This window comes from Indicator indicator, chromosome 2, assembly GCF_027791375.1.
Source record: "Indicator indicator isolate 239-I01 chromosome 2, UM_Iind_1.1, whole genome shotgun sequence".
NCBI classification, from domain to species: Eukaryota; Metazoa; Chordata; class Aves; order Piciformes; family Indicatoridae; genus Indicator; species Indicator indicator.
The window spans coordinates 63532763-63547187 of NC_072011.1; the positions used below are offsets into that span (position 1 = coordinate 63532763).

Below are 14425 nucleotides of genomic sequence, written 5' to 3' on the forward strand. Positions count from 1 at the left end.
CAAATCATACCAGCATAGGTCTAGTGACGTTTTAAAACAGAAGTCCTTAATCAGAATCACTCAAGCAGAGCCAAATTTTCTTACTCTGAAACAAAAAAAAAAAAAAAAAAAAAAAAAAACCAAATTCATCTTTTTAAATTCATGCTAATAAAATGTTGCTTATATCCTCACTGAGAAGAATGTGATGCAGGGAGAACATTTTGCTAAAAGATGAAGGTTTTTCACATTTTATGTCTGGTTTTTTGTTAAAAAATCAGGCTGGTCCTTGTTGAATTTACCTGGCTTAGATCCACGTTAGAAGTTATTCATTGCTCACATGTTAAATAAGCTCCTTGTCTCCAACTACAAAATGCGAGACCTCACCTGGAATATTGCATCCAGTTTTGGGCTCCCCAGTGCAGGAGAGACAAGGATCTACTTGAGAGAGTCCAACAGAGGACTACGAGGATGCTTAAGAGACTGGAGCACTTCCTGATGGGGAAAGGCTGAGAGCCCTGGGGCTGGTTAGTCTGGAGAGGAGAAGACTGAGAGGGGATCTGATCCACGTCTCTAAATATCAGAGGGCTGAGTGTCAGGAATAAAGGGATAGGGACAGGCTCTGCTCACTGGTGCACTGTGACAGGACAAGGGGCAATGAATGGAAACTACAGCCCAGGAAGTTCCACCTCAATGTGAGGGAGAACTTCTTTATTCTAAGCATCACGGAGCACTGGAAAAGGCTCCCCAGAGAGGTTGTGGAGTCTCCTTCTCTGGAGACTTTCAAGCCCTGGCTGGTTGTGTTCCTGTGTGGCCTGCACTGGAGTCCATGGTCCTGCTCTGGCAGGGGGGTTGGACTCTGTGATCTCCAGAGGTCCCTTGCAACCCCTAACATCCTGTGAGCCTGTGATTCTGTTCCTATTTGCTGGTAATTAAAATGAATTCCCACAAAGAAGGTGTGCAGCAAAATATCCTGCTCTTTAGTGAAAATCAGATTTCCTATGATTTTCTAATTCACGAAGAAAATGAGGTGCACAAATGACTCACAGTACTTGGAGGGGAGTTCAAAGAACATACTCTGAACCACAACCACTCTTAAAGGATTCATGTCTCATCAGTTCCAGATCTCAAGTGATGTTCCAAATAGGCTAAGGGTGCTTTGGTTGAATCAGTGCTTTGTAAGCTCTCCCTTTTGTAGGTGTGTAGGTGAACTGAAGGGCCTGATGTGCCCCATACCTCTGCAATAGATTCTGGTTCTTGTGTGACCTGCCCTAAGTGGTCCTGCTTTGCAGGGGAGTTGGACTCGATGATGTCTGGAAGTCCCTTCAACCCCTAACATTCTGTGATTCTATAATTCTGGTGCCAAACCCCCTGCAGCTGGTGGGATTACCTGGGGTTTACAGCAGGTACATGAAAGCTGACTGTGATCCTGAAGGGCTGCCTACATGAGCATAGCCTGGGAAACATCACACAGCTCTGCTGCACTTGGCAGCTTGTGGAAGAGCGCAGAAATATTTTCATACTTGTTTTTTCCCCCTAAGTGCTGCTGCAGGAGAGGATAAAGGATGAAGACCCACAGGCAAGCTTCATTCTATTGGTACTAAGCTTGGATCCTTTGCTGTGTGGCCTTCAGGGAGTTTTCACCTCTTCATGTGACTCTTTAATTTGTCTTTTGGCTTTAAGTTTTTGTGTTGGTAACTGAGTAAGACATAGAATCACAGAATCATAGAATGGTTTGGGTTGGAGAGGACATCCAAAGGTTATCTGATCCAACCCTGCTGCAGGCAGCAGGGACATCCTCTACTAGATCAGGTTGCTCAGAGCCTTGTTGAGCATGATCTTGAATATCTCCAAGGAAGGAACCTCAACTACTTCTCTGGGCAACCTGTTTTGGTGTTCCACCACCCTCATGGTAAAGAACTTTCTCCTAATGTCCAGCCTAACATCTCAGAGTTCAGCTTAACTGTATTCAATAAAGGGAAGGTGGAACCAGCTGAACCTTACAACACCTTTCCCTTTAACTGTGACCTCTCAGCAGCTACTTCCTGTGAGCTTATTCAGCTCTTAGAAGGTATGAAGTGAATTTCTCTCATGTCTCCTAAGGGAATGCAAGTAAGGCAATCTCTCAATAGCTTCCACTGAAATATGATCTTTAGAGATAAAAGGGCCTAAACAAAAGCCCTTAGCTTCAAGAGATTACCACTGCTTGATAGCTCCTGTTTTGTTTTTTTTTTTTTTTGTTGGAATGCTGCATTGAGATTTGGTATTTGTAAATACATGATTCTTATATATCATTTGAAGAGAAAAAAATGTAAATGGAATAAATGTCTCTTGAAAACATCTCAGAAACCACTTGAATTTCAAGTCTCTTATAGTGCTGTTCAACTAAAACAGGAAGTCAAGTCAGTGTAAAAAACAAAACAAAACAAACAAATGCCCTGCTCAACCCAAAATGTTATCAGTTGAAGAACTGAGTACTAGTCCTCAAGACACTGGATTTTGTTTGACTCTCTGTGTGACTTTATTTGTGAAGCACTAAGGTTACTTAGTCTTCACTAAAAGCACATCATGATACCTACCTTCTTGTGCACTTTTGCAGGCTATGGATGAAAGCTATGGAAGAGTGAAGAATTATTGTTACTGTACCTGTGTGATGCACAGAGGGGTTTAAAACAATACAGGGCTAGAGCACCTCCCCTAGGGGGACAGGCTGTGAGAGTTGGGGGTCTTCAGCCTGGAGAACAGAAGGCTCTGGGAGACTTTAGGGCAGCCTTCCACCAGCTGAAGTGGGGCTTCAAGAAAGCTAGGAAGAGATTTTTTACAAGGAATTATTAGGGTAGGATGAGAGGGAATGGATTGAAGCTTCAGGAGAGCAGATTTAGACTGGAGATGAGAAAGAAATTCTTTCCAGTGAGGGTGGTGAGACACTGGAACAGGTTGCCCAGGGAGGCTGTGGATGCCCCCTCCCTGGGGGTGTTCAAGGCCAGGCTGGATGAGGTCTTGAGCAACCTGGGCTAGCAGGAGGTGTCCCTGTCCATGGCAGGAGGTTGGAACTAGATGATCTTTAAGGTGCCTTCCAACCCAAACCATTCTATGAGTCGATGAATAAATCTGCCATCACTGCTAGATGTTCCAGCTGACAGTCTGCTTACAAGAGAGAACACCACAATGGATAGTCACGGGCTATGCCTCTTACTTCAGAGGCAGAACAATGAAACCATTTTCTTTGTGAACTAGGAATACAGGATTTAGTAGGAAGGCCTCACGTGTGAACTACTCCATCTTTCTACTGACCTTGGCTCTGAGAGGACAGAGTCAAGGGGCACACACTGGATATGAAGAGAGGGTATTTTCATCCTTTGGTATGTGAGTTCCATGCAGAGCACAGGCCAAAATAGAATTTAAACATGGCAAACCTGGGGTGAACATGTTCAGACCTAGCATAATTTTAGTCAAAGTAATAAAATGTAGCTTTTCATACCAGCAATGTACACAAAATTAACTCTGTGAATAGCAAATTAGCTCTGTGAATACTAAATCTTTCTCTTTTCTTCTGCAGCCTGACATGCAGAGATGCTCAGGTATCACAGAAGCAACAGATGAACAATCCAGAGTTCAGTTTCCAAAGGGTGCTTTGGGTGCACCATTCTGTGCTTCCCTTCTTTACATCCACACCCTTTGGACCTTTAATGTATGCATAAGGATCCAGCCCTGTGCTAGGACAAATTCAAGGCTGCAGTCTGAAGAATTAGATTCAGGTAATGTCTGCATTAATTCTTATCCAGGCTTGATCATGTATTGCTGTGCCTAAATGAATACATGAAATGAAATTGAACCTCCTTATCTAGTTATATGGCTTCCAGTTAAAATCTGAGACTCATACTGACACCTGGAAGGGTTTCATGCACAGATCAGATGTAAGATTAGGTCCTTATTTCAAGGCTTCTATTGTGTTGTTTGTTTATTTTTTTTGTCAGTTAGAATTCCTATCCCAATGTTCTTGAATACATTTTTATTTCACAATGAGGAGGAAATTGTGTTGATGTGTATGTGCATGACCATGCACACAATCAAAGCAGCAGAACTGTTTAGGTTTTCTTTCTCCTCTTGGTAATATATTTTACTGCAGTTGTACAGCAGCATGAATTTGCTAAATCTGAGCACCTCTCTTTGCCCTTGAATGCAGCAGCACAGAGAAAGGCAGTACTGAAACTTGAAGGCTTTGTTAGAAACTTGCCACTGAAAAGGCAGGCAGTGGCCCAGGGTGGCATAAATGCTGCCTCCAGTTGCACCAGGGGAGCTTTAGGTTGGAGATTAGGAAAAATTTCTTTGCTGCAAGAGTGGTCAGGCATTGGAACAGGCTGCCCAGGGAGGTGGTGGAGACACCATCCCTGGAGGTGTTCAAAAAACATGTGGACATAACACTCAGGGACATGGTTTAATGGCCGTGGTAGTATTGGGTTGATGGTTGGAGTTGATTTCCAACCAAAATCATTTTCTGACTGTATCAACTCAGGACCCGTAGTGGCTCACTACAGGACCCTGGATCAATGCCATGCCAAGGCAGTCACTTTGCATAAGAGTTGGCTTACAAAAGGCAGTTTTTAAAGGACTGGAAAATAAAAGTTCAAAGTTCTTACTCAGTTTAGATGAACTAAACAGATAATCTAGTTATTCAGGACTCAAAGATTCAGCCCAGAGAGGCTTTTACATTAAAAAAAAAAAAAAAAAAAAAGCAGCACCAACACCTTTTTGGCTTATAAGCAAAAAGCCAATATTGATTGCCAGCAATAACTGCTCTGTGAAGCATGTGCTGCACTTTTCAAACTAAGTGATAAATGCACACAGTCAGGTTTGCCAGCTAGGACTCTTACTTACCAACATTCAGCCTTTGGCATTGTGCTTTACTTTCCACTGCCCTGTGCCATACTGTTTTTTTTAAGAGGGACTTAATTCCCTACCAACATTCTTACTCTTATAGATCAAATGCTTCCTCTTTCATAATGTCCAAAAGGCAGAGTGCAACAGGTTGAAAAGTTAAACAGGAAAAGTTGTATTTTCCTACAACTCTGTGCTGTGAAGGATGTTACAGTGAGCAAGATTCGGACTACTAAAGAGAAAAAGCACTTTCCATTTTCCTAAGCAATTAAAGGAGAGGTATTTAACATGCATCACATTCTCATGAGGAGGATTTATGCTCCACACTAATGAAACAAAGAGTTTCTTCAAGTGTTTTTCATACAGAACATGAGAAGCAAGCAGTCCTTCTGCAAATCTCCTGAATGATTTTGAAGGGTGCTTCACACAGAGGAATATAAATCCCATTGTTTCAGTGGAGATAATCTGGAACTCCACCAAGAAGGCCAAGATTAAAATGGAGCTTTGCTTGTGTTCTGTATGGAAAAAAAAAAAGAAGTCACACTTATTGAATAAACCTGAGTACCTTTATGGGGGAAGAAATGCAACTTACCGTACTGAATGCCTACTTTTATAGCATTAAGCAGAAGGGGGGAGGGGAAAAACCTCCACTAAACAGAAGGGGAAAACAAGAGCTTAGGAAAATAAGGTAGAAAGCACCCACCTTCCACATAGTTGTCTTCTGTAAGCACATAACAGGGAAGGAGAGAAAAGGAAAACATTCATTAAGCAGCATGCAGACTGGAACTTGCCGTTGCATGTCATCATCATGCAAGGCATCAAACACCACATGCAAGTGCTCCATTGCTACAATCCAGAGGGAGAAAAACCAAAAGCACCAGGGCAGTAGTGTTTCCTCTAGTTAACAAAGCATAGGTGACACCAGATAAAGCAATACTCTTTCCAAAGTGCAAAAGCTGTCCAAGATCTCCTGCAGCTCTTTGCTGAGTCCAATTATCACCAGCCATTAATTGGAGGATCACCTCCTAAGCCTTTTAGCACTATATATATAGTTTAAAGCCATCAGGCATGGATTCTAAGTTCATTTGCTTCTATTGCACATTCTGAATTTTCCTTTAATGGCTTGTGTGAAGTGGATGATTTTAGGCAGATGGAAGCTAACAAGTTGCACAGTGTGCTGGGAAGATGCTACCACTGGCAGCATTGCTGATCCTGCATTCTCGCTCTGGTCATTGGGACAGATCTCCAAATCCAGAGTGGAAAAACTGCCACTTAAACTGGGTGGGATAACTCAGAATTGTAGGGTCACATCCTACAGCACTAGTGGGAAACTTGGATGTTTTAAAAAGCCTGTTGTTTCTCTGCCTGGTACAGCTAGCAAAGGCCACAGCAATCTCGGCCTGGGTTAGACCACAGGGCAGTTGGTTGCTATCAGCAAGCAGTAACTTGGCCTTTCATCCCCAACCCAGCATCAGTATGGGGTACAGGAGAGAAGGCTTCCCCAGGATGTAGAAAGCGAGAGGGAAGAAGGAACTGAGCCTTGGCTAACTGAATTGGATAGAATTCCAAGTTAAGAAACAGGCTCGATACTCATTCTAGTCCTCACAGCCCTCAGCTCCTCCACCAGGCAAGTGTCTCTGATGCCCATTACGACTTTGACTGAGGAGTGGACAGGAGAGAATACCAAAGTGTCTCAGGAGAGAGTGAAAATGGGAAAGGTAACATCACAAAAGCAAACCAACACAGAACTCAAGGAGATGGGCTGTGAGAAACCAACAAAAAAATGGGGAAGGGTGACGACACTGCAGCCTGCTGCTTGGGCAGATCTCTTCCTGCAGCTTGTGCCACCTCCACCAACACCTCCTGGGGGACCAGCACTTGGAAGCAATGGCATATTAAAGCCCACTTCTGTCACTGTAGTGGAGTCATGATGGAAAGATCATTTCTCATGGATTTTTCCTACAGGAAAACACCTTTTCAGGCCACTGTTGAGGAATGCAATCTAAACTGATTTGGATACAGTAAACCAGGAGTAAATAGAACGAGTTGCACAGAACTAGGCTCAGTGACATCTCTTAAGCATAACAATTTCCTGAGTCACTTTTTTGTAATGAGCAGTGCAATCAATTAAAATGTTTACCACTTTAAAACCAACCACTAAAGGTTTCAGACTTTCAGTTTTCTGGTTTAACACTCTTAGGTCAGAGCAGACAAAGTTATTGAGCTTAAGATTATAAATCACCTGTTCCATGCACACACTCTAAATTTAGACTTCTCACATCTCACTGCCTGAAGTTTTTAGTTTGGTAGGAAAGTGCAAAGGGTACACATGTAGGTAAGAAAGTAAGAGGCTGAAAAGAAATGGAAAAATAAAACAACATCAAAAAAGAGTAGTATGTCCAGAGTAAATAGCCAAAGATCAACAAATCAGCAGAAATTTCCCTGAGAACATGAAAACCACCAAATTTCACAAGGTAAAAATATTCTGTTCTATACAGACTGTAAACTGTAGGGATAGATGGGAAATTAGAAACAATTGCTTAGAGCAGGACTTCGCCTGAAGAGTCCTCTTCCTTTCACTACCCACAGTAATTTCCTTTCTTTAGGTGTTAGGAAGAAATTCTTTCAGTGAGGGTGGTAAGACAGCAGAACAGGTTGCCCTAAGACACTGTGGATGTCCCCTCCATGATGATGTTCAAGGCCAGGTTGGATGCAGCCTTGAGCAGCCTGCTCCAGGTGTCCCCCTGGCAGGGGGGTTGGAACTAGATGATCTTTAAGGTCCCTTCCAACCCAAACCATTCTAGATTGGATTAGACTGGATATTAGCAAAAAATGTCTTTGCTGCAAGAGCAGTCAAGCATTGGAGCAGGCTGTCCAGGGAGATGGTAGAGTCACCATCCCTGGAGATCGTCAAGAACTGTGAGGATGTGGCACTTCAGGACATAGTTTAGTGGTGATGGTAGTTAGCTTATGGTTGGACTTGATGATCTTAGGGGTCTTTTCCAACCTTAATGATTCTATGATTACATCATTCTCTTCATACCAAACCCTCACAAACTTAATGAAAATTAAATTTGTTCTTTCTGTAGTAAAATAACATCAGGTTCCTTCACAGAGTCACAGATTCCATTAGGTTGGAAGAGACCCTCAAAGGTTGTCTTGTCCAATCCCTGTGCACTCAGCAGGGACACCTCCAACTGAATCAGGCTGCCTAGGGACACACCAAGGCTGATCTTGAATGTCTCCAGGGATTGGGTCTCAGCCACATCCCTGGGCAGCCTGTTCCAGTATTTCACCACTCTCATTGTGCAGAACTTCTTCCTGATGTCCAACTTAAATCTCCCCTACTCCAGTTTCAAACCATTGCCCCTTGTCCTATCACAACAAGCCCTTCTAAACAGTTCCTCCCCAGCCTTCCTGCAGGTCCCCTCCATCTAGTGCTGGTTATTGCCCTGTTGGTGTCCTGCAATACAATCACTTCAAGGCCATCCTTTCTGGTGGCCATATTTAGCTGAACATGATTACTTTGAAAGGTGAAGGTGCTCAAAGACCAGTTCTGTTGCTCAGGATATTAAAGGAGGAGTTCTGCAAATGCCACCTGAGGCAGTGTCAGCTGGTTGAGCTCATCTCCTCACAGGGTTTAGTATATTTTGATTCCTGTCATGGGCCCTATTCTTAGCAGTGATTGCTGTGGGGTTTTTTTGTGATGATTGCCACCAGAAAGATTTGCACTAGCTGAGCAACTTCCCCTAAGTGTCTGACTCATTAAATTTTTAAGTGATAGTAAATGAAACTGTCAAAACACTCGGAATTCAGTAAAATTTCAAGGGTTGAATTCCTACTCTGTGAATCAAAGGCTGTCTATAGCCAAACCCCTCTCCAGCAGTAAACAGCACTGACAAGTCATTCCTCCTCATGCTTCTGGTCATGGCAAATTAACCCATCTTAAGCAGTTGTGCAATCTAGGAAAACAAAATTAGTTCAGCTTCTTTATGGTGCTTTACAAGGATTTTTTTATTGGATTAGCACTGAGCTCTATTATTTAAGGTGTTTGTTTTGTTTGTTTTGTTTGTTTTTTTTTTTTTTTGCCATTGCTGATATATTCCCATATCACTAACACGTGGCTTGACTTTCCTGGTTCCCATTTTCTCAGAGACTAAGAAGCCAGAAGACCTCAGTTCTAAACTTGACTTTTTATTAATTTTGCTGACTCCAGCCACTCTTCAAAATAAAGTAATAATTAAAAAGCTAACAACTCTTTGAGATCCATGAACACTACCAACACCTTAAAGTTGCAGCTTGGAGGGAAAAAAAAAAATCTCTCATTTCAATCAGGAGTATTTATGTCCTCACATTGCACTGGTGCTAAATGTATGTGCCCAGAGGACATCAGAGCCACATTTCACAGTTTTGTCATGGCTGAGGATTTAGTCACCCATAGACTGAATTTATCCCGTTTACATCCATCCACCCTGGAGGACCTCAATATCTATTGAGTAGCTTTGTTGTCTTTGGTGGAACCAGAGGCTTTCAAGACCCAAAAGCCATCTTTTAGCTGCTGTAGGCACTGGCACAGGTCTTCATCCACTGCAAATGCTGATTGCCTAGACCTTCCCCACCCCTAACAACAACAAAACATTAAGAAGAGTGTATCCAAAAGGTCTAGAGAGGTTCTCTTCTCCCTCTACTCAGCCCTAGTTAGACCACATCTGAATTGTTTTATCCAGTTCTGGGCTCCCCAGTTCAAGAGGGAGAGGGAACTACTGGAGAGTCCGATGGAGGGCCACAATGATGATGAAGGGACTGGAGCATCTCTCTTCTGAGGAAAGACTGAGAGCCCTGGGGCTGTTTAGTCTGCAGAAGAGAAGGCTGAGAGAGGACCTTATCAGTGTCTACAAACATCTGAAGGTTGGCTGTCAGGAGGATGGAGCCAGGCTCTTTCCAATGATACCCAGGGATAGGATGAAGGACAATGGATGTAAACCCAGTCACAGGAAATTCCATCTCAGCATGAGAACTTGTTCATAGTGAGGATGCTGGAGCCCTGGAGCAGGCTGCCCAGAGAGGTTGTGGAGACCCACCTGGGTGTGTTTGTGTGTGACCTGCCCTGGGTGATCCTGCTTTGCAGGGAGGTTGAACTGGATGACCTCCAGAAGTCCCTTCCAACCCCTACCATTCTGTGACTCTGATTCTATGACCACACTGCTTTCTATGTTTGCAACCAAACTCCTTGGGCCAAATTCTGCTGTCAGCACAACTGGTGTAATCTGCTGAGTGCAGGCAGTGAGCCAAATGTTCAGTTGATTTAAATCTGGCGTGACACGGTTGAAAGCAGCAGAAGCACACAACTTACCCAGGCTGTGAATCTGGCATATTATCTTCAGATGAATTGTCTCAGGCTGTCCCTACTGAGCTGAGAGCAGAATCTGCTCCATATCTTCAGCAGCAAAGGCCCAGCCAATTCTAATTATTTCAGCACATTACTATGATTCAGTGATGTGAAAAGGAGAATCCTGGGTTTTTTTACAGGACATTTTTATTAATCCAAGAACCCTTTTAATATTTGGCGACACTTCAGGGAAAACTTGATTTAGTTTTTCTTCCAAAGTGACTATTTATATGTTTTGTGCTCATTTCTGTTATTACATTTGTTGCCTTCTGCTAGAACATTTATACCTCAGCCACACACAAAGCACAATCTATCTCCTGACAATTAGAGAAGAACAACATTTTCACGTTAAACAGATGAAACAGTACATTAGGATTTTGAAATTACACAAATAGGGTTCCAGGAATAACATCACAAGAAATAGCATATTAGAAGTGACATTTTTATAGAGTTCAGGTTTTGTTTTGTTTTATTTTTTCTCTTTCCCCTCATCAAAATTCTAGTTCAAAAACACATTTGGCAATGATGAAGGTTATAATATAACACAGATATAGCTTATGAGATCTCATATCATATTCAGTAGTACCAGTGTGGGCAAGTAGCCTGAAATAAAGCAAATGATGGCTGGAAATTGAACACATGAGCACATGAATCTAGGAGGTTGTCTTCCCAAAGAAAAATCCACAGGGATACTTCTCTATAAACTTAGCTACTTAAAAACACTCTAATGGAAAATGTCATTCCAAAAGCACCTCTGCTCTGAAGACAAACTGAAAGAATTGGGACTGTTCAGCCTGCAGAAGAGAAGGCTTCAAGGAGACCTTAGAGGTAAATTTCAGTATCTGAAGGGGACCTACAGGAAGGCTGGGGAGGGACTGTTCAGAAGGGCCTGTGGGGATAGGATGAGGGACAATGGTTTGAAACTGGAGCAGGGCAGATTTAGGTTGGACTTCAGGAGGAAGTTCTGCACAATGAGAGTGGTGAAATACTGGAACAGGTTGCCCAGGGATGTGGTTGGGGCCCTATCCCTGCAGACATTCATGATCAGCCTTGATGTGGCTGTGGGCAATCTGATCTAGTTGGAGGTGTCCCTGCTGAGTGCAGGGGGGGTGGACAAGATGACCTTTGAGGATCTCTTCCAACCCAATGCAATCTGTGAAGCTGTGAAAAGGCAGCTTTTTCAATGGGACTACTGCCAGCACGTCTTAGAGAGTGTAACTTAGCCTGTCCCATGAGTTTCTCAAATTGTTAGAGAAGTGGTTTGATGTCAATCTTAGTTCAACAGAAAATGCTTTGAAAGGATATTTGTCTCCATCTCCTCAAGTTCTTTTTAAATGCCATGAACAATTTGCCTGTTGCCTTTATGGATTGCTATCCATCCTGTGTTCTCCCTTTTTCATTTTCTTTTTCTAAAGAGTGTTCAAAGATGAATCAAGCATCCAGTCCAGCTGAAGGAAGACTTGGATCCAAACAACATTAAATTCAAATGTTGTAGTGGCGAGCATACCATAAATCAATCAACTTCTAAGATTCATCCTGCAGTGGTAGCATCCCACATGAGTGGTGAAATACTGGAATAGGTTGCCCAGGGCTGTAGCTGAGACATTCAAGATCAGCCTTGCTGTGTCCCTGGGCAGCCTGATCTAGTTGGAGGTGTCCCTTCTGACTGCAGGGGGGGTTGGAGAAGATGACCTTTCAGTGTCCCTTCCAACCCAAGGCCATCTGTGAATCTTCCATGTGAAAACATGAAGCATGCTATGAAGTATGTTATAGAGCATGAGCAGCTTGAGGCACAATAATGATGAACTACACTGAAAATTTATGGCTTATTACCATTGGTCTTCTCCAGTGCAGTGTCCCTGCAAAATTCCATTAGGATCATTTACATATTTTTTTGCAAATATACTTTAGAAAACCACTGCAAATATTGATTTGAATTTTTAGCCATAACTATGAATAATGAGAACAAAAATGCCCAGTACATAACTCTCGATCTGCTGCAGCATTCTACTTGAACATTGAGTAAAGAAGGAAGCAAATTTTCCTAAAGCTGGGCTTGATGGAACAGGATTTGGAGCTCATCTGCAAAATCTGAAAATGCACCAGACTCTAAGGAAGAAGGACCAGGAATTCCTGCACTTCCACATGGCCCCATGAGATCTGAAGTCAGTGTACAGCTTCCAGACTCCCCACAGCTTCAGGTGGACCCATTCAGAGGACTTTGCAGGGCAGTGAGTAGAAATACAATAGAACTGTAGCTTCACAGATTGCATTGGGTTGGAAGGAACCCTCAAACGTCAGCTTGTCCAACCCCATTGCACTCAGCAGGGACAGCTCCAACTAGATTGGGTTGCCCAGGGTCACATCAAGTATGGGGAACTCTTACAGAGACTCCTACTGAGTTGTTTGTGGGTTGGTGTTTGTTTTTTTGGGTTTTTTTTTGTTTGTTTGTTTGTTTTTTTTTTTGTGGAAGAGAGATATTTTAGAATAGGAGTTTGGTTCTGCTCCAGCTCCATCTTCCATCTGCATCTTTTCTGGAATGCCCTGTACAAGACTCAGAAGAAAGGTGCAATGCTGTCAGGAGAACAGGTGACCACTCTTTGACCAAAAAAGCACAAAACTTTCTGCCAGATGAGGATCACTGGAACACAACTAGATGTATCTGCCAGTTTTGTACAAGGTGAAGCCATCACAGAATGCCAAGGGTTAGAAAGGGACCTCCAGAAATCATTGAGTTCTGCCCAAATTCTGTAAATTCTGCTCACATCCACGAATTTAGTGGAGGTGGGGCCACCTTTTCTAGACAGTGCTACGCATGCCAAGTCCATTGAGAATGAAACAATGGCAAGATCATTTTAGTTAAGCTATTGTAGACAAGCTTCTAGTGTGAAGGAGCAACTAAGGGGAGCAGTGCAAGTCTTAAATGCACAGGCAAAGAAATCACAAACAGAACTAGAAAATAGCATTATTTTTGTGTGGCATAACTAAAACCATTACTGTGTTTAGTTCCAGTGCTCAGATATGTGAAAGGAAGCAAGAAAGGAGAGAGGTTCCAGGAAAAACAACAACAAAAACCCCAACAAAACAAACCAACCAAAGAAGAGAAAAATAACTTTCCCCACAGTCATGGCATTAAAATCCTAAGAAAATTCAGCAACAATGAAAACTCTGAGATGCTCACATCTCCTGAATATATGAAAGGAAAGATTAAGAGGTGTTTTGAGCCCAGTCTGGAACTATCAAGGTCAGAAGAAAGATTCTTCACACCTAGAAGTCCTTTCAACCAGACAAATGCATGATGGGCTTGAGTGTCAGAAAAGTTCAAACTGAAAACAAGATCAAAATCTTCAATAAAGATAAAATAAGCACTGGGAATACTGGGAAATTCTTCCTTGAAATCTTAAGACAGAGCTTTTGTCTACCAGAAATTGATTGTCAATCGTTGCTTTTGGAATGTGTCCTAGGAATCACTGGAGGAAATTCTGCTTTCTCAGTTTAGGAGATGAGGTTAACCATAGAATCATAGAATATTTTGGAGTGAAAAGTCCTTTAAGATTATCCAGTCCAACCATTCTCTAACTCTACCAATGCTGCTGCTAAACCATGGCCCTCAGCACCACATTTCTGCCTCTTTTCAGCACCTCTAGGGATGGGAATTCAACCACCTTCCTGGGCAGCCTGTGCCAGGCTTTCAGAACCCATTCAGTCAAGAAGTTTCTTCTAATGTCCAACCTAAACCTCCCCTGGTGCAGCTTGAGGCCATTTCCTCTCATCCCTGTTACTGGGGAGAAGAGACCATCCTCCACCTCACCCCAACCTCCTTTCAGGGATTTGTAGAGAGCAGTGAGATCTTCACTCAGGCTCTTTTTCTCCAGACTCACCAAGCCCTGCTCCCTCAGCCACTCCTCAGATGCTGTTTTCACAGCAGGACATTCTGGTTATATCTTGTATGAATCTATGAATTTTCCCTAGTCCAATGAGACAGAAACAAAGCATAAAAAGCAGCAAATACTTTGACAAACTATTAAAGTGTTTAAATCATTTCTTTTCTCAGAGCCATTCTCTGCATCATTTGCACAAATAACTCAGAAATGTTTCCAATCAAGAATTCAGTTTTAGGCTCCCCAGTTCAAGAGAGACAGGGGTCTGCTGGAGAGAGTTCAAGAGAGGCTACAAGGATGA

At 42.7% G+C, this 14425-nt stretch overlaps 1 protein-coding gene across 17 annotated transcripts in view; it reads right to left on the reverse strand.

The window, feature by feature from the left end:
• The window catches only part of NRXN1 (neurexin 1), a 767737-nt gene that overhangs the window by 683902 nt on the left and 69410 nt on the right, over positions 1–14425 (reverse strand). For 11 of the 17 annotated variants that reach the window (XM_054395728.1, XM_054395779.1, XM_054395818.1 and 8 more), the window contains exon 2: positions 5558–5575. The exons of 5 other annotated variants lie outside the window; for them this stretch is intronic. In XM_054395728.1, coding sequence (XP_054251703.1) covers positions 5558–5575 — 18 coding nt within the window. The remainder of the gene's footprint in view (positions 1–5557; positions 5576–14425) is intronic. One more of the 17 variants, XM_054395786.1, reaches the window with a different exon arrangement.